The sequence below is a fragment of the Lepisma saccharinum genome, chromosome 27 (genome assembly GCF_977018435.1).
Source record: "Lepisma saccharinum chromosome 27, izLepSacc3.1, whole genome shotgun sequence".
Lineage (NCBI taxonomy): Eukaryota > Metazoa > Arthropoda > Insecta > Zygentoma > Lepismatidae > Lepisma > Lepisma saccharinum.
Genome location: NC_139255.1, coordinates 40,063,867 through 40,083,726, shown reverse-complemented (window position 1 = coordinate 40,083,726; position 19,860 = coordinate 40,063,867). Strand labels below are relative to the sequence as shown.

Here is a 19,860-nt window from a genome sequence, read left to right as displayed (position 1 = left end):
CAAAGAAGCAGTTCGCGGTACACCTGAGCGTAAATAAAAAAAATTGCTATGGCCAAAAAGCCAATTGTTCAAGCAAGTTCTACGCAGTTCATTTGTTCTTTAGATCATTGATCTTGTTCTATCTTAGTTCATTCGTTCTTTATTTCTTTGTACTTTTTTCTTCATTTGAGCGTATATGTACCAGCAAATGGGGGAAAAAAAAATATTTGCTAGTTCGGATCATAAACACACTAAGTACTTATTAGTCAAATCAGCTAAGTGATATGTTCTGACTATTACTATGCGTTGAAACGCAAATTATAAAATAACATTAAAATATCTGTAAAAAATTAATTATTAGGCAAAAGATGTATTATAAATGTTCCGACGATTGAGATAGCATTCTGTAATCCTAATCTTGTTAAAAATAAAAAGAACCATGTTGTATTAAAAATAAAAATGAGTTCGTTCTAACGCAGAAATGCAGTGCGTGCACGAGGAGTGGAAGGAGGGGGGGGGGGGGAAGTGGATGAGCGTGAGAAAATGCTGGATCATGCATGTGCAATGTACGCAACGAGGAACGAGGAGGCTAAAGCGAGTGACAACGGAATGGTGTGTTAATGAATGTTAGTGGGGTTATCATGGCACTAGTCGTAGCGGGCTTTAAGTCTAGAAATAGTAATAGTATCAGTCTTTTGTTTACTTCTCCCGTCGATGTAAGTTACTTCGTAGGAATTCTCATTAACTTTGCGAAGAATAGTTCCTTTATACTTATAAGAGGACGCAAAGGCTTTTGACACGCCTGGAGTTGGAGTGGCATCTAGAATCCATACATGTTGTCCTGGTGAGTATTGTATTTTCCTAGAAGTGCTATCTACGTACCTTTTCTGCTGTTCATAACGCTTGTTCAAGTTGTCATGAGCGGTCTTACGTATGGAAGTCAGGAGTTCAAGTCTCTGTGCGTTCGTCTGGGAAACATTGTCGGGGTTCGAAGGAAGGACTGCGTCAGCTAAGATCCTTGGGTTGTAGCCAAACAAAGTAAAATACGGGCTCTGGAGGGATCCAGAATGGATTGTAACGTTGTGGCTGAACGCTGAGCTAGCTAAATAGTCACACCATGAATCTTTCTTTTCTAACACAAAGACTCTCATAACTTTCTTTAAGTAACTAAATGAACTTTCAACTAATCCATTCGTGAAATGGGCACAAGTATCTACGTATTTTAGTTGTACGCCTGTAATATTGGCTAACTCTCGTAAGAGTAAACTTGAATTGGGCGTTGAACGATCTAAATAGATCGTCTCTGGGATGCCATGGACTAAAAAGACTTTTTCAACTAGGGCTGTTGCTATGTTTTGTGCATCGTGATTAGCCAAAGGAGCTGTAATTACATACCTTGTACAACTATCGACTACTGATAGGAAATATTTGTATTTGTGCGTTTTTGAAGAGACTAAAGGACCACATACGTCAATATGAATTCGTTGGAAAGGTATTTGGGCTGGTTGAAATGTTTGCAGCGTATGCGGTTTAGAACCTTGTGGTTTCTTTGAAATCTGACAAGGGATGCAATGTCTAACCTTATCGTACACAAATTTCTTCATATTGGGGAAAAAGTAGCGCATAAGCATTAAATTATATGTCTTTTGTGCACCTTGATGACTTCCATTCATTTTGTGTGCATGAATAAGGTCGAAAACTTGATTTCTTACTGCATGAGGAATACAAAGTCTATCCCTATTACCAGTTTTGATTTTATTAGTCCTGTATGAGACTCCATTTTTGAGTACATAAGAATACGAAAGCTTTTCTAGTTTAGGGTCACTAGCTTTATCTTTGTTTTCTAATACATCAATAATGTCTCTGAAATAGGGGTCTTTACGTTGTTCTGAACTAATATCAAAATCTGCTGCTTGTGCATGAAATACTTGATGAAAGAATAGGTCATCATCATCATCATCATCTTTCTTGTCATGATTAGTCTTGTCAAGCGGTAAACTTGCACGGGAGAGTGCATCCGCAAGTTCATTTTTACTAGCGCTGACATGCCTTAGTTCTATAGGGTTGTCTTTGGGAATTACAGGTGACTGAGTGTTTACTGTATCATTGGGAAGGACTACTGGATGCTGGGTCATAAGGGAAGCAGATGGGGTACTAGGGGTGTTAGGTGTCGTAGTGGTAATGTTCAAATTGATATAAGTTTCTGTTCGTGGACTTAACTGAACTGTGTTTGAAAGGGTAGCTTTTCCCTCATACACATTTGCATTCTCAATTTGAGTAAATATGTCATGCGACAGCTGGTGAGTCTTGTACTTTGATCTTAAAATACTATAATTAGGAGTACGTCCTAAATGACAAAGAGTTATTGTATTGTCTTTTAATGACATTTCGCACTTCTGCGTTCGTAAAAAGTCATTTCCTAAAAGGGGAGGGACGTTAATTGAATCTACTATTCTAAATGGGTGCGAATATTTACGCTTTCCAATTATGATAGGAAGAACTACAATTTCAGACACACTCAGTTTCGATCCGGACACACCTTGGATTGTGGATTGTACTTTGTATGTTTTTCTTTCAGTAGGGAGAAGATGGGAAGGATAAATTGAGATTTGGGAACCCACGTCAATAAGTAAATCTACCTGTTTTCCTTGTATGCTACTATTAATAAAGTATAGGCCATTTCTCTCAATTATAGGAACTTTATCTAATCTGGTATTATCTTCGATTTCGTTCCTGCAAGTCGAAGACGATTTTAGTTTAAATCACTGTCTCGTTGTGGCTTGTAAAAGCAGTTGTCGCTCTCGTGATTATAACGACCACAAAACTTGCAGGCTGAGGTATTTGCATCGTCGCGATTAGCCTGATCTCGACGTTGAAACCTCTTGTTACCATTACTTCTGAACTGGCCTCTTGAGTTCGATCGAAAGTTACCTCTGTGATTAGCTCTAGCATTATTATTATTTCTGTAGGAAGAGGACTTATTATTCCCCTTGTTGAAACCTCTGTTATGTGCGTTTTGATTAGCCGTCTTCGCAAATTCCAGCACATTTGAACAAAGATTGAAGAGAGAACTGGCGTTGATCTCTTCGTTCGAGTGCAGAGTTAAGGTCGAGATTTGTGACGAAAGTTTGTTTATTTCGTCACCAGAGTCGGCATTTTGAGCGTGTTCTACTCTGGGTACAGCTGGTGGTGCCGCGGAGCGGGCATTATCAGAACTCGGTATATGATACATTCCTTGATACACTGTGTGGGAACTATTTACGAGGGCCGGACTTTGGACGTGATGTGTCAATGGTGGGAGAGGAGATGGACACTGGTTGTATGGTACAAAGTGCTGAGTCGGGCTGAGTGCACTACTGGAGAGGGGGGAATAGACCTGTGCATGCGAACAGCTGTGAAGTGGTGACGGGTTGAATGTCTGGGGCAAGCTCGCCTGAGCAATGGCCTGATCAATTTCCAATTTCTCTTCCAACATACGGGAATTAATTAATGACTGCTGGCGTTCGAAATTCTGTAGGTGGGCAATTAATTCTTCTGTTCTAGCAAAATGCTTGTTGGTTAAACAGCCAATGTATTTGGCTCGCAGTCCCGTGATGATGTAAGAGAGAGTTTGTTCTTCAGTGGCGTTCGGGAAGTATTGCTGGACTAATGCCTTTTTAGCAATAACGTAGGTGTGAATGGGCTCGCTTACCACCTGTTTTCTCTGGAGAATTATCTGTACAGGATCTGCCGACAAGTATGATCCCTTAAATAACGTACTTAGCTCGTCTTTGATATGGGTGTATGTCAAGTCTACAAAATTGGGTCGTTTCTGTATGTCATGAAAATAAGTTAAAGCGGTGTCCGTCAAAAATAAAGGTAACATCTCTTTACGCTTAGCTTCCGACCATCCTGCGGCGTGTGCTACATTTTGAAACTTAAGGAAAAATGAGTCAATGTGCGTAGGGTCATTTCCGCTAAATGGTGCCGGGTATAATGCAGTTGGAATTGGGGTAGCCATGTTAGTCGTGGGAATTTCTACAGTTAAGTGATCAGAGTTATTAACAGTGTTAGAGGAAGTTGAAACGGGAGCCGGGGTACTCGCTAAGGGTTGGGGTTGGTTTTTGTTGGGTGTTTGTAGTCCAAGGACAAATTGAGGGTAATTTCTATTAGCAAACCTTAACCGTGTTAGTGGAGGGGAGGGAATTGGGGTTAAAGGTCGTGAATTTATTGGATTTGCCGTGATTGCAGTTGCTAACTCTATGATTTGGTCGAGGGAGGAATCTAGGTGTTCGTGCAACGCTATCTGTGACGTATTCATAAACGAAGGTTCGTCGTGCTGACCAAAGAACAAAGGAAAGTATGGTTATACAGTTATTTATGTCATTAATATATCGCTGGTCAACGAAGTATAAGCAAGTGTTCTCATTCCTGTGTGAATGATGTTTGAATACATGTTATGCAGAAGAACTAGATTTTTGTTGAAAAAGGGGGGGGGGCTCGGCATAAAAGAAAAAGAGGGGTTGTTTTCCATAGGGTAACATACAAAATTGTCACTGGGTCTGACGCATCTTAAGCGTACTGTGTGAATATGAATTGGAATTACTAAAAATTTACTTTAAAAATGCTCCCAAAGTGGGAGGGAGGGGGGGAGAGAATAATTTAATGTAAAGCAATTCGTACAGGAGGGTACTTAATTGCAAAAAGGGCCTGAAGCAACTCCACCATGTTGTAAGCCCGTTTTACCTGGGCTTTGAGGTACAGGGAAGTTTCATTTAAACATTTTAGGTAGAGCTTAATAATGTTTGATGGCTGAACCTGCTCCGTAGGAGGGTAGAGATATGGAAAGTTGGTGTAAAAGGTTATTCACGCTTGTTCATACCTGGTAGATGTGTGTGATGTCTTGTCCTAATGCTTCTCGCAGACCGAATCGTGAAAGTTCCAAGGTTCTATCCAGCGATCCTCAGTTCACCAAGCCAAGCGATCCCTTGCGCCTTGTAGCATGCTTAGGCAGCGGTAACTCCGTGTTCCATCGTCGTAGTTAGCAGTGTAAAGTGTTGTAGAGTAATCGGACTAGTTATCCATGTAGCGTCGATGAGTGTCAGAATCAAAAGAGAGCGAGCTCCGGGTAGGAGCTTGCTTTTATCATTCTCGGCTTCGAAAGGTTGTTAAACCTTTCAAACGTGGTAGATCCTGTTTAGATCCACGCGTTTGCCTTTCCAGTTCCTGGTTTTACGGAAGTTACAAGCTAGCGCATTCTTGAGATCGCTCGCTGGTCGGACAAGTTCAGGAAATGAACAAGTGTGAATATTAACATGACGAGGTTTTCTCGGTCTAATGGTCTCCATATCTCTACAATATATATATATATATAGTTTATTTTTGATATCTTTCCCTTTAAAAAATATTCAGTTCCGTGAAGGAAGTATTCTCGCTGCTTTTGAAGATTAGAGAGGAGAAACAATCACTATTTTTGTAAATACAAGGATGGGGGGAGTCAGCATAGAGGTGCTTTAATTTCTTAAGCTTTGAATTTTAATTTAGTTTGCTTCATCTTCAATATTTAAGCTTTTTCCTTTTGATAAATTTATGTTCAAGTAACAGAAATCAGCAAGACAGAAGCAAATGTAAAGTGAAAATTAGCGTAGAATTGGTTTTGCCCATGTTATGCAATTTTCCTGTTCTTCGCACTCTACCGGGTATGTTTTCCCTAGTTGTACCTAGGGAATGGTAAAGGCTCTGAAGGTTGAGAGTGCGACCGGTGGACTCATAGACATACTACTACGTGGACTCTCACAAGAAGGAGCTTACCCTGGCCACGGAATCACCGCGCCTGAGAAGCAGTGTTTCCTCCCCCTCTTTCCTCTCTCCTCCTCCTCGCCAAGGGTTGTAAGGGAAACGGGAGGAATGACGTCAGGGTGAGATTCCCTGAAGTCATTCCACCGACTGGAGAAAGGTTCCCGGACATTCAGCGGCAAACGGTTGGAAGCATTCGCGCGCTGGAAGCAAAGAAATGTATGCATCGAAATTGGTTTGGAAGAATATTGCGAAGAAATGTATACATTTAAAAAAAAGAAAAAGAAAAAAAAAAAGAAATACAGCCGGGTCATCTGCGAGTACCTAGATGACGCCGAGTATACGCCGCTGGTGTAAGGCATGATCAAATGATATCGTAAAGGAACATTCGGACCGAAGGGACATGCTGCACGTGGCACATACCTCTTGAAAACACCTTATCACTGGTGCATGTAGAGTTTCAAGCCCATTCCGGTGCAGAAAGTTTCATTAGAATAATGTACAAACTAGGCTGTAGGGAATCTTGCAAAGAGTTATTCAGGGAAAAACAAATAATGACAATATACTCCCTATACATCTATAAGGCTATAACGTTTGTTCAAAATACTGGAAGCATGACTAAAAATAACCAATTACACAACCACAATACAAGGGGGAAAGATAATTATTACCAGAACCAACACAGACTCAATATCTCAAAACAATCACCAATGAATGCCGGAAAAATATTCTACAACCAGCTGCCTCATGACATAAAACTCATATCTCCAAAAGATAATCAAATACAAACAATAAAAAAATATTTGACAGATAGAGCTCTCTACAGTATCGGAGAATTCATGGAACAAGACAATACAAGGCCAATGTACTAAAAAAGGTGTATTTTAATTGTATTCTTATTTCAATCATGCAACAATGATAATGTGTTTTTTTATTTTTATTGTAGTGTAATGAAGTGTATTTTTTTCATTTTTACTTTGGTGTAGTGATGTAATGTACTACGCAATGTTTCTTCTTTTTTCTTATGATGTACTTAACTAATTATTATTTCATTATGTATCTTGACGTTTTCCATGCCCTTTTAAACAAGGGTCAACGGAAGAAAAATAAAATTCAAATTCAAATTCAAATTTTATTGGTTCCGTTGCAAGTGACATGCTCAAGGCATACGAGTAAAACTGCTGCAGGATCTCGAACGAAGCACCCACCGGGGCTCGAATTAAAGCCAAAGCGTGGTGGCAAAAGGCAACCGTGAAGTTACTGCATCTGAGGTTTAAGTCAAAGCAGGACCTGCGTGGTGTGTGCATAGAAACTCACGTTGCTTTAGGAAATAAGGATACTATTGAATCAATGGAATATAAAAGAGTATATACCGCAAAATATACATTATTATTGACTCATGCATTCCCTGAATAAAATGCATTGTTTTCTCTCACATTTCTGTCCGCAATGAATATAAATGTATAATCTATTAAATTAAGCAGGTGCATGCAGATTTAAAAATATTGATAAGATGATTCAATTGAATTGAATTGAATTGTTGTTTTTTAAGTCCACTTGTGCACAGAAAGGCTAATTGGGACTGGACCTACAGTTTATAGTGGGTTCCGAACTACTATGTGCCTCCACCGGGTATCGAACCCGGGACCCCTTGATTGAAATGTGACGACACTACGACTGCGCCATAGGGGAGGCCCTAGTCCTCTTACGGAGATAATTCGTTCGGAGCAATAGAAATGCCCTATCAAAACAATTGGGGAATATTATTTTCAATGTGGATAGTCTTAGGAAAACAGTTTACCTAAATAGTGGGGACGTGGGGTGAGAGATAGGGACGGAGTTGGAAGAGAGAGAGGGAAAGCACACAATTTTCTGTTCAGTGCAAACCTTTGGGATTGCTTTTTCCTAGCGCACCAAAAACACAATACATAACCCAAATACAACCCAAATCTTCAATGGCAAAATTGTGAGTCAATCACTCAACTGGAATAAAGAGTACGGATTTAAATCTAGGAGGCCAGAAAATTGTTATTGTGCTACCATGTGCCAATACAAAAAAAAATGCACTTTGCCCTCGAGAATTGTCATGCCTGAGTGACATGTAGTTTACGTTAGTTGTGAGAGTTGCTTCAATTCAATTGCTTGCCAAGAATAATGATAGCGCTGAAAGCATAAAATACGGAAATGTGCATGTTTGACGAGCTATGAGAAAAGTAGATCCTTGTGTTTTCTTTTCAAATTTTACTCATTTTATGTCAACTTTTACATATAGCCAATGGCGACAGAGGATGGATGATGCTTCAGGGAAATTGATGAAGATTGAAGAAACAACGAAAAAGAAAAACTCAATATTATCAGAGGCTAGGACACAAGAACCCTGGCTACGCATCATGTTATGATATTTAAGTATATCACGGATTGCTGCTAAATCCATTCCTAGATATTTGTAATGAATGAACCCCGCCCCCGCTACGAGAAAAAGAAAGACCATAGGATGTGAAACATTCACAATGTAATTGCATTGCTTTACATCGCTCTTGGCTGTATTCCAAATGTAGTAAGAGATCAGCGATAAGTTGGATTATTTTTTTTTTTGCCAATTTATAAGTGTATTTGAGCGCAAGGGCTACCTATTTCATCATTTATAAAGAGTTAACTTCGTCGTTACATTAGCACCAAGCACAAATGCATCAATTTCTATTTCGGTTATTTTACATCACTCTTCTGCCTCTTGAGTTAATCGCGATAATACGGATGAATTATCAATTTATAAAATTGTGACGGGACAAACTCAGTGATACATTCATGCCTGACCAGAGTTCTAATCTGGAACATATGACCTCGCTTCGCTAAAAAGACTGGCAGAAATGTATCGGAAAAGTATAGGAGCACCAAGAACCGGTTTCACCCAGCACAGACGATGAAATCATTTACAGCGACTCCCTGTGGCAGTGTTGCTCGCCACCCCCTCCCCCTTGCTCGCAGGTATTGATCGACCACAAGGAAAAAAACCTTGGGACGAAAAGTCCCCGCGCAGCTTTTCCTTCTTCCCTCCACCTCGGGCCATAAGGAAGCATGGTCCACTCTCTCCCTCCCCTCCCCTACTCGCGGGGGTACGGTGCACAGGAATGGCGGGTCTGCGCAGGTTGTTTTGCTCGTGGTTCCACTATAGCCTTCTCAGCACCCCACCTACTGAAGGAAGAGTACGGTCAAATGCTGCACCTACTTATTGTTTCCAGCATATTCCGTCTGGAAGGTTTCTGGCAGCCCTCCCCCCCCTTCCCACCATGGTTAATAAATGAGACCCTTGCACTTTCAAAACCCTTATCGCAAGAAAAAGCTGGCATGAATTTTACACCACCATACAATAAGATTTACACGGGAAACATTTCCTAACATATTTTCTTGATTCGGACTAAGGGCAAATTAAAAATAGTCAAAGGAATTATAGACAAGATAATTAAATTAGTGAAAATATGGAAAAGCTCGATACCGAAATCTGTAATGAGTGCGAAGGGAAAATCGAGAAAAAAAAGTATAAAAGTGTTCGAATAACCAGATTAAGAGAGAAAGTTATTACGGCTCGAACAATACAAATGAAAAAAAAAGAAAAGAACTGATACGAATTGAAATATACGACAATCGGAAGTAGGTTGAAGGAAGCAAATTTTAATAAACGTGGAAAGAAAACATAATCAAAGGAGCGTTTGTTCGTTTCGCGACGGAACCTCATATTTGTTGTTCCAATCCCACTCCACACTGTATGTCCAGATACATTTACACTTAAAACAAACTTCGTGGAAATTTTTACAAAACAGATGTCGCCAAACATTTAAAAACAAAAATAATAACTCTGAAGAAAAGAGCCGAAAGCGTTATTGCAAAATGAAAAAAAAATGTGTAATGGGTGCAAATAGGATACAGTGGAAAAAGCAGAAGCACACTGAACGGGGAGGGGGTGGTTATGGGGGGCAGAATCCTCTCTTTGGACTTACCTATGGTGGCAGGACCAACGAGAAAAATCTCGAACAGAATAACTGCAACAATGGAGTTCGGGGGTTCGCATTAGCGCCAGTGATGTAAAAACCAATCACAACTTCCACGTCATTTTACTTTTGCCTTTCAAAGGTTGTTCCGAGCACACGTAAACCTTTAAGAAAATTTTAGTTTTCAATTTATGCACAGATACATTAATGGAAACGGAACTTATGATCTAGAGTGGTGGGACACCAGTGGGAATTGTATCTAGGACCTCTTGATTACAAGGCGACTTTAGGTTATCGGAAGGGACTTTTTTTTCTGAAATAGATAACAGAATTAGTCATAATGCTATCTTTTCGTCTGCAGGACTCTCTCATGGGAGGTGTCAAGTATCCGAGCGATAGCGAAATCCGTGATACCTCCTTTCTTCACATATTCGTTCGGAAATGGTAAAAGAATAATAAAAAACTCAAGCATAAATGTTAATAACGCTTGTTATTATTACCAGAGACATTCTTGATATAAACTTGTTGTCCGTTGAAATCAAATCAAGAGGAAAGCAAGGTCTCCACCCGCTCGCGTAAATCTGTGACTAGATTCAAGAGTTGGAAACACTACGCTTCTCGCGAGCTGCTCTTCCTGGCGAAACTAGATGATATAAAATTCTGGGTTGCATAACCGTAAGGGGGGCGTTTCCTAAGATTTCGAGTGTACGTGGGTCATACAGAAAATAAAGACCGTTAGGTTATACAAAATGAAAAACACAATGTTTATTGAAAAAAAAAACAATTCTGTTACATACCTGAAGCTTCCTTCACTTCTCTACATAATCACCTCCTACATTTAAACATTTGTCGTATCTGGGCACAAGATTCAGAATTCCCATGTTATACTCTTCTGCCGCCAGTTCATTAAGCCAGGTGGTCACTGCATTCACCAACTCTTCATCACTTCCAAAACGTTTACCTCCCAGAAACTCTTTCAGCTTGGGGAAAAGGTGGAAATCGCTAGGAGCAAGGTCCGGACTATAGGGTGGATGATAAAAAATTCCCATCCCAATTGATCCAGCAATTCTTTAGTTGCACGAGCAGTGTGAGGGCGGGCATTGTCGTGCAGAAGCACAATTCCTCCAGAAAGCATTCCTCTTCTCCTGTTTTGGATGGCTCGCCGTAGTTTTGAGTCTCACAATAACGATTTGCATTGATCGTAGTGCCTTTTGGCATGAAATCCACCAAAAGAACACCTTTACGATCCCAAAAGATGGTTGCAACGACTTTTCGTGTTGAGAGAGTCTGTTGGAATTTTTTCGGTTTTTTGGGTGATGAGGGATGATGCCACTCAAGTTTTTGGCGCTTGCTCTTTGGGGTGATGTGAGACACCCAGGTCTCATCACCAGTCATAATCCGATCAAGAAAGGCGTCTCCATCTGTATGATATCGTGTGAAGAATGTCAATGCTGAGCCCATTCTCTGAGTTTTGTGTTGGTAACTCAGTTTCCGCGGAACCCATCGTGCACAAATTTTGTTGTAGCCGAGATGTTGCGACACAATTTCACCAAGCAAAGAACGAGAAATGTCTGGAAACACAATGTGCAATTCGTCGAGAGTTACGCGCCTGTCTTGCAGGATTCTGTTGTTCACTGCAGTATTCAGGTCTTCTGTGATGAGTGATGGGCGTCCAGGTCGAGTTTCATCGTGCACATTTGTTCGTCCATTTTTTAACATTTCACACCATTTTCTCACATTTCTTTAGTTCATTACATTATCACCATACACTGCTTTCAGTTGCCGGTAAATTTCTGCCGTTTTCACCTTTTGTGCGTTCAGAAATCGAATAACACTCCTCACCTCACAGTCGGCGGGATTTTCCATCACGCAGTTCATTTTGACCACCCCAAACTGCACAAGGACGGCTTCTTGCAACCTCCACTCCCAGCGTTATGAGCACAGCTGTTACGGAAGCCAGTTGACCCTGAAAAGAGAAAGAGGAGTGAGCTGCGCGGCGGAAATGCGCGAGCGGTCTTTTGTTTGAATGCAGTGACCACCTGGCTTAATGAACTAGCGGCAGAAGAGTATAATATGGGAATTCTGAAGCTCGTGCCCAGATACGACAAATGTTTAAATGTAGGAGGTGATTATGTAGAGAAGTGAAGGAAGCTTCAGGTATGTAACAGAATTGTTGCTTTTTTTTCCAATAAATAGTGTGTTTTTCATTTTGTATAACCAAACGGTCTTTATTTTCTGGATGACCCTCGTACATTAAGTTCATAATTTTATAACGCGCAATATTATTAAACTCAGTGGTGGCTGGCAGCTAGTATGATGGGTAGTGCCAACGTGATCAAGAAATCGAAAAATTTTCGCTAGCATATGTCATAGAAATCTAATGAAAGACTTAATTTTAATGGAACTTTGTTTACTAAAATTGCAACAAAAATTCACAGTTCCTAAGATTGGTTTATTTTACTTCCCATTTGAACTACTTTTCGCTAATCGTGAAGATAAGGATGAGTGAACACTCACAAAGAACACCGATGCTCAGGCCAAGATTCGAACTCGCAATCCCTGGCGTCGTAGCATGCTGTGCGGAGGTCGGCCCGAGTTTCTAGGAAATAAATGCGACTATTAAAATTTCGACGCCTGTCACTTTTACAATTTTTTTGATATTTTTAAATAGAATTGATGTTTAAATCTGGCGTGGGACGGCCAAGTTGTTTAACTTTTAATTTAATATCGTATTAGTACCTTGGGAAACGGTGTATGTAATAATGCTCTAGTCTGACTCATCTTTACTAACTACCCTTCCGTTCACACACCATCGGACACTTTCACTTCACTAAAAAGAAAAACACTGAAGAATCAGAGACACCGAGTCGATTACGGTATTCTCGCCTTGCTTTGTTTATAATTTGCAACACTGAAGAATTAGACACACCGAGTCGATTACGATATTCTCGCCTTGCTTTGTTTATAATTTGCAACCTCAGCACGGCAGACGGTATATCAACAATCGGTGTTACTAACAACTGAAATATGATTATCTGCTAAATGAACTGTAGATCTACAATTTTTAGAATTCAATGCAAGAAATTGAATCATATCTCCAAGTGAAATTCTTATACTGATAGATTTTCCGTGTGATTTTTTACAAATATTAAAGTAAAAAATCCCCTGGTGATGCGAATTTCCTTTGATATTTAGGCAATTACTTTGTACAGAAAATGTCTTCAATATTGTCAACGTCAGTTGCAACACGTTTGTGTCTGTGTGCGTGAGAGCAAGGGATACATCTTTTCTTAAGGAAGAAATCGATGACAAAAAAGTCTGGATGGCTCTTTAGACTCATCTATCTAAATGGTTATATAAATTTGGGGAAGATATTACGTTCGTTCTTGCCAAGTATGCAGGAAAGTATCTTTCTCGCGAATTACTTCTCCAACGAGTATTACAAATCGGTCAGGATTAATCACTTCTCTGTGAAGTTTGCAACTATCTCAACACAATGTGAAAGTTCTTACTTCGTGCCAGCCGAAAAGGGGCACGGCTGGTTGTCTTATGGCTACCACTGGGCTACCACCTCCTCGCTCGTTAACTGCGAAGACTATTTCATGCCTCTGCGCACAGGCCAGACTATGCTGGCCCAGAGCAAGTGAGATAACAGCTGGGGATGAGGCGCAGGAATCGAGGCGGCCATAAGCTCGAACGCTTACGAGATTCGAATCTCCTCGTTCGTAAATATATTAATTTAACTATATTTTGGCAAAGCAAGTGCTTCTTCTTTTTCTGAGGGTAGAGCCATGGCACGGCGGCTCTCCCCTTAGAGCCGCCGCTGATTAAACTCCTAAAAAGTAGAGAACTGGAAGCAAGTATAAATGAACTGTAGGAAGTTCCTGACTTTATACATGGAGGAATCGCCCCTGTGGAATACATCAGCTATATAAATTCCAGCCCGCTCGGAGGGGGAAGGGGGTGTACGCTAGTGGCTGAGATAGACAATGATACACCCAGATATTTGCCAGAGTTCGAACTTGATACCTCGGGCTTTTTTTGTGCATTACGTTGTCTACTCCCACAGGGAGGCAGGCTAGCATGGACGTCCGGAAGGGGGGCAAGGGGGGCCGTGCCCCCCCTGGAAAATGAAAGTCAACCAAAAATTTTGTATTTCACACACACAATTTCATTTTAGCCACAATAATATGTGTTAATTATTCCATGAACACCATAAATTCAAATTTAAGCAATGTTTTTTTAGGGAACAACACTATTTTTGGGGAAAATGTGCCTTGTTTGCCCCCCTGGAAAAAAATACCTTCCTTGCCCCTCCCTGGAAAAAATCCTGCGGACATCCATGCAGGCTAGGGTGATAATAAAATATGATAGCATATAATAATTACGTAATTATTATTTATTATTGCACTTGCATAAGATAATAAATGGATTCCGCGAAATAAAGGAGTGAAAACCATGTCATTCAAGGTAAGAAGGTGTACGACCTTGGTTTTAAAACACCGCTTCAATATACGCAATCGGATTGTGGGTTTTTCAACCAATAACAAACGGGCGTAGTTTGCTGCCTTGCCACAGGTCCCTGTGATAATGGCGTGTGAGGTGTGGTAATATGATGCATAATATGCCAGATAATTCCAGAAATTTTCGGACTCTTGAATGTAAGTACATATTTTTCTTGGTAAATGTGATGAATCGGAAGCGGTAAGTCCACTCATAACAGTAAAGTAGCTTTAATATAGATATTTTCGTGTTGGGTCCTAGCCTCAACCCAGGGCTTTGTGAACATTTTGTAATGGCGGTGGAAGAGTGTATCTGTCGATTTGAGGCCAGCTGGTGACGTCACAGCTTGTAAGGCTAGATTTTAGTTGAAGGAACAAACGAACTATTTTGCTCTTGTATACAATCGAAGTAAGAAGTAGGGACTACGGAAGTTATCGTAGAAGAGTAAAGGCAATGACCATCATAGTATCAGTCTTACCAACAACAAAAGAATTTAAAGTGAACCATGCCCTATAATGACCTTTCGCATTCAAGGCCAGTCCTGATCGCATTTCGATAGAATTGATGTGTATAAGGGAAATGTTACAGAACAAAGAACAATATAGTATGCGGTAGTCATATATTTTAATCAATCCATTCCTAATCAATGCTGGTTCAAACCTTTTCCTTCCTACCTAACATCACCTTGTCCCCACAGGTAGTGTTTCTGTTATTGCGGATTCATTACGTTTACTGGTTACAGTTTGTACCAACCCTAGTACATCTTCAGGAGATTATATGGAAAAAGATATTAACCAATTAAGAGTTTGCGGCTTCCTTTGAACAATTAACGATCGTATTGATTTCTCGAAATGAACGAATTTTAGTAGATCAACTGGCGGTCTGTGAAATTAATTAAAGAATAATTCACTTTGCTTAATTTATCTAGTACCGTTGCACATCCGTAACTTCCCACTGGATATTGTAACAAACTGAGCGTGATTAATATGCGATAGTGGCTACGGTATACACATATTTTTAAGTACAAGGCGTATTCATTTTATTCTTTGGAATAACATTCTCCCATCTTAACTCTAAAATTAACTTCTTTTGACATCTCTCGTCATTATTATAGTATTATGATTAGTTGCGTTCATATTTGATAAACCTGTGAGTAGTGATGGGGGGGTCCCACTCCATACCTACTATCCTTGTCAGTCATTTTAAATTTTTGGGCAGATGTTTAATTTTTTTTTTTTCTGGGACAGGGACTCGTAAAGTAAAAGGTTTAATTCCATGGCAATGAAAGCCTTCCATTTGTACTGATCAATTCAATTTTAACCATCTTTACCAATTTCCTTCAGCTATCTTATTGGATTGATTTGTTGTTTTAAGTCCACTTTATGCACAGTAAGGCTAATCGGGACTGGACCTACAGTTTAAAGTGGGATCCAAACCACTATGTGCCTCCACTGGGAATCGAACCTGGGACCCCTTGATTACAAGGCGACGACGCTACCACTGTGCCATCGAGGAGGCCGTATCTTCTTATTACCATGCCATCTTTGTCTTGTGCTACCTAGAGATCTCTTATCATCTTTACCAAAATCATGCAATTTTGTTCCCCCACACATCTATTACACAGTTCAGAATTATGGCATCCTCTTCACTTGGCTCTGTTCATCCCAAATATATTTCTAAGCATTTTCAAAAACTGCACCAACCTCATATTCATGTAGTACACCTTTCAGACTAATGAGGATCTTGAACTTGCATTTGTGTGCTGTCCATGTGTGTTCATGATTGTCCTTTCATCAATTTAATCTCATCATCATTCATCCTCATTGTTGCAATTAGCCAAAAGGGGCAGAAAACAGATATAAAATACCAAATCATTCAATCAGTTTTAATTTAATTTAATGTTCCTCTCTTAGTGTAAGAAACAAAATTTCACACCCCTTTCACCAATCGGTTAAAATTGAACACAATTCATGAATTTGGTGCACCAATTGCTTCCAACAATAACCCATGGTGCATCAGCTCGTGAGGGCTAGGGCCTACCTATTGACTGACGACCTCACTCCCACATGCCTCAGCAGAAGTGAGCGATCATCCAGCACGACAAATACCCAGTCGTTGTATGTTTCCATGATTGGGTTACACTCACACACTGGCCGATATCTCAGGAGAAAATTGTTACGGTTCCCCCCAGAAGAATCAAGCCAGTGCGTAGCCCAAGCTCAAAGCCTAACATCTTAGTGTTAGGTTAGGCAAATAGTAAAACAAATTCGTTGTTTCTTCTTTATGTTTAGGGTATGTAGCCACACTGACCATTCACGAAAGCCCCACAAACCATTCACATAGTGTTAGGTTAGGTTAGGCAAACATAGTAAAAAAGGAAGCAAATGAAAGGAATGGCAACTGTGCATCGGAGAGATATTTTTCATGAAAAAAAATATATTTTCCACTAAAATAGCTTCCCAATGAAAGAAAATACCTTCAAGAACTTGTACAATGGTATAGAAAGTATTTTCCGTAAGTAGTTTCTTCTGTAAAAATGAAGAAATGTGTTTGTGCTAGATTGAACATTTACCATAATTTCATAAATTGTGTATGTGTTTGTGTGTACATTTATTAGGGATGGACTGATATGATTTTTTTGTGATACTGACATATTATACCAATACTGATAATTTTTCGACATATATATAATTGAGAATGTTTCATGAAGGACAGTAGTGGTTCTTTAATCACTCGAATTAATGTTTATAAGTGCATGATGGAAATGGATTTACACTTGTATTTTCAGAAGCCAGGTCATACGAATTATATGTTTATATTCATAAAATTAATAACATAGTGTATTTATATATACACAGTGTGTCTACAAAGTTTTAAGACTGGCTTAATAAAAAGTGTAAATATGTGAGACTGGCCATAAGCCTTGGTTAGTTTTCGATTCATATCCCTCCTAAGCCTGCACACTTAGTGACATGGCTGTACAATTGCTGGATGCCCCTGCGGATATCTTCCACATTCAGGATGATAGGAAAATCTTATGAAGTTGTTGTCGAATTTTTGGTGTATGTAAATACACTGAAGGAACACTTGTAAAAGAACACTGATACTTCCCTGACAGTCTCTCAGATCCAAATGAAGGTAGAGGGGATGGAAAGGAGAAGATTTTAGTGGAAGATGGTGAAACAAGAAAACAGTCCCATATGCGTAGTCTACGTCAGCTTTCTACAGTTAATATTGAGCAAAGAGGCTTCATAATTATGTTTATCTTACATTCATGTTTTATTGTTATTGTAAAACTTTAACCTTGTTTCAATGTTAATAAAACATTAGAATGCCGATCAAGGCAAAATTTATTGTATAAAAGATATATACTAAAACATAACGTTTCCACCCTTTAACAGGGTCTTCGTCTGTTTGGTCAGCATTCTAATGTGTTATTTTTATTGTGATATAATGCTATTGATGTACAACTGTTAATGGTGTGTTACTTTGAAACTTTTCCTTAGTCTGATTTCTGTAATTTTTTAAGGTATTTTATAACTACACTGATGTGTTTTGTGTGGCTGCGGTGGCTCAGTCGGTAATGCATCTGACTACTTTTCTAACGTTGGAAGCGGCCCCGGCGTCGAATGACATGGGTACCTGGAGGAAACCCTGGGGGGTAAAGGTAGTCAGGGGTGTGATGCTGATCACATCACTCCCACTCACGACTGGATCAAGAAAGTGTGGGGCGTTACCCTCACACCCCCTATACGCCTTCATGGCATGGTGCTAAGCACAGGGGAACACTTTACCTTTTTTGTGTGTTTTTAATATACATGGCAAATCAAAATTAATGGTGCAACTTTACACAGTTTTTATGACGTAACAGTTTGAGATAGAAAATCAAACAAGGCCTCAAAATAAAGAAAAATTTGGAAGTTTTCTTCTCACTAAGTGGACTTATGCTGCTTTGCCGCTGTTCCACCAGTGTTGCAAAATGGCTAGTGACCAGTAGAAGGTGTATGTGTTGGAGCTATTAAGAACTGATTCACTCACAATGGTGCAAATACATTTCCACATGCTTATTGGTAGTAATGCACATGTTTCAACCTTCCGAAAGATTTGCCAAAGTTACAACTGTGAATTGTTAGTGTCTTCGAAACCATGGACGACGACTCGCAGTCTCATGCATATCATGTACTTGATTATTGTTTGGACGTTTACCGCATTACACGTAGTTCCCATGTTGAATCTTTGTAATGTGAGTCACTTGAGTAAAACTCCCACAGTTTTTCTTCATGTTGATGCCTTGCCTGACTTTCTATCATAAATAGTAATGTCATAAAAACTGTGTAAAGTTGCACCATTCATTTTGAATTACCCTGTATATCCATCCTTAGTGGCCGTGGTGGCTCAGTCGGTAACGCGTCTGACTACCATGCTCAAGGTCCCAGGTTCGATCCCCAGCCAGTTCAAATCCGGGAACTTTTCTAACGGTGGAAGCAGCCCCAGCGCCCACCCAGCGTCGAATAAAATGGGTACCTGGGGGAAACCCTGGGGAGTAAAGGCGTTCAGGGGCATGATGCTGATCACATCACCCCCTATACGCCTTCATGGCATGGTGCTATGCACAGGGGAACACTTTACTTTACTTTTATCCATCCTTAGTAAAGCTTATTTGAGATCAAAACTATTTCCTATGTTGGATTTGCAACTTTTGTGTGTTTTCAAACATGAGCTTTGTGTGTTGGTACTTAAGATTCAAATATAAATGAAATTATGCAATACTGGAGAATGTGTGGGAGTTTGTCAATTATGTATGATTTTTTTTTGTATTGTTTTAGGGTATTCCATAAGCATTTTGCATGTCTGCAACTTACTAGCAAATTTGCAGCAATGGAAGAACACAGAGGATCAAGACTTGTTGGAAATTGGATAAATCATGCACTCATCTCGTGCTTTCTCTAAGAATATTTTAGTAAGTATTATGCTTATTGTGATGCTTCGTGTGTATAAAATAGTAATGTTATGCATGCATGTGTCATTTGAGAAGTTGTCTAAGTAATAACTTATATAATTGTCGCCAGGTGACTTATTATGAATGTTAATATGAGATGGTAAGATACTATTTTATAAATATTTTTTCTGTGTAAAGTAGGAGATATTTATAACACACGTACAATTACTAGTTTTGAAACAAAATTACTATGACCCTATGGTATAACTCGGAACATCGCATTTCAAATTAGACACAATTTCTACATATCTGATTTGGATGATATTTGTCCAGTTTACGTACACCATAACTAACTAACTAACTCTCTAGCCTTCTTAAACCTGAAGGTTCATGGCTGCAGCAATGCAGGTCCTCCATCTGTCCCTATCTTGAGCAAGATCTATATACTCTTTTCCATCCCTACCAATTTGCTTTAGGTCCATCTCAACGTTGTCCCTCCATCTTCATTTTGGCCTTCCTACAGGTCTCTTACCATCAGGTTTCCCCACAAGAATCCTGTATCCTCTTTCCTCTCCCGTTCATGCCACATTGCGTGCCCACCTAAGTCTTCTTGATTTAATTATTCTAATAATATCTGGACATGAATACAAATTATGTAGTTCTAAATTATGTAACCTT

At 39.6% G+C, this 19,860-nt stretch overlaps 2 protein-coding genes across 4 annotated transcripts in view; both read left to right on the top strand.

Annotated features, from left to right (window-relative positions):
* LOC145980227 (uncharacterized) overlaps window positions 1-19,164 on the top strand; it is a 61,238-nt gene extending 42,074 nt beyond the window's left edge. Inside the window, exon 2 of the mRNA XM_083113245.1 lies at window positions 19,070-19,164. Coding sequence (XP_082969371.1) covers window positions 19,070-19,164 — 95 coding nt within the window. The remainder of the gene's footprint in view (window positions 1-19,069) is intronic.
* Window positions 14,303-19,860, top strand: part of LOC145980015 (uncharacterized) — a 38,006-nt gene continuing 32,448 nt past the window's right edge. For 2 of the 3 annotated variants that reach the window (XM_083112982.1, XM_083112980.1), the window contains exons 1-2: window positions 14,303-14,401; window positions 19,070-19,203. The gene's annotated coding sequence lies outside the window, so the exon portion shown is untranslated. Of the gene's footprint in view, window positions 14,402-14,522; window positions 14,592-19,069; window positions 19,204-19,860 lie in introns of those variants that run through there. The other variant, XM_083112981.1, reaches the window with a different exon arrangement.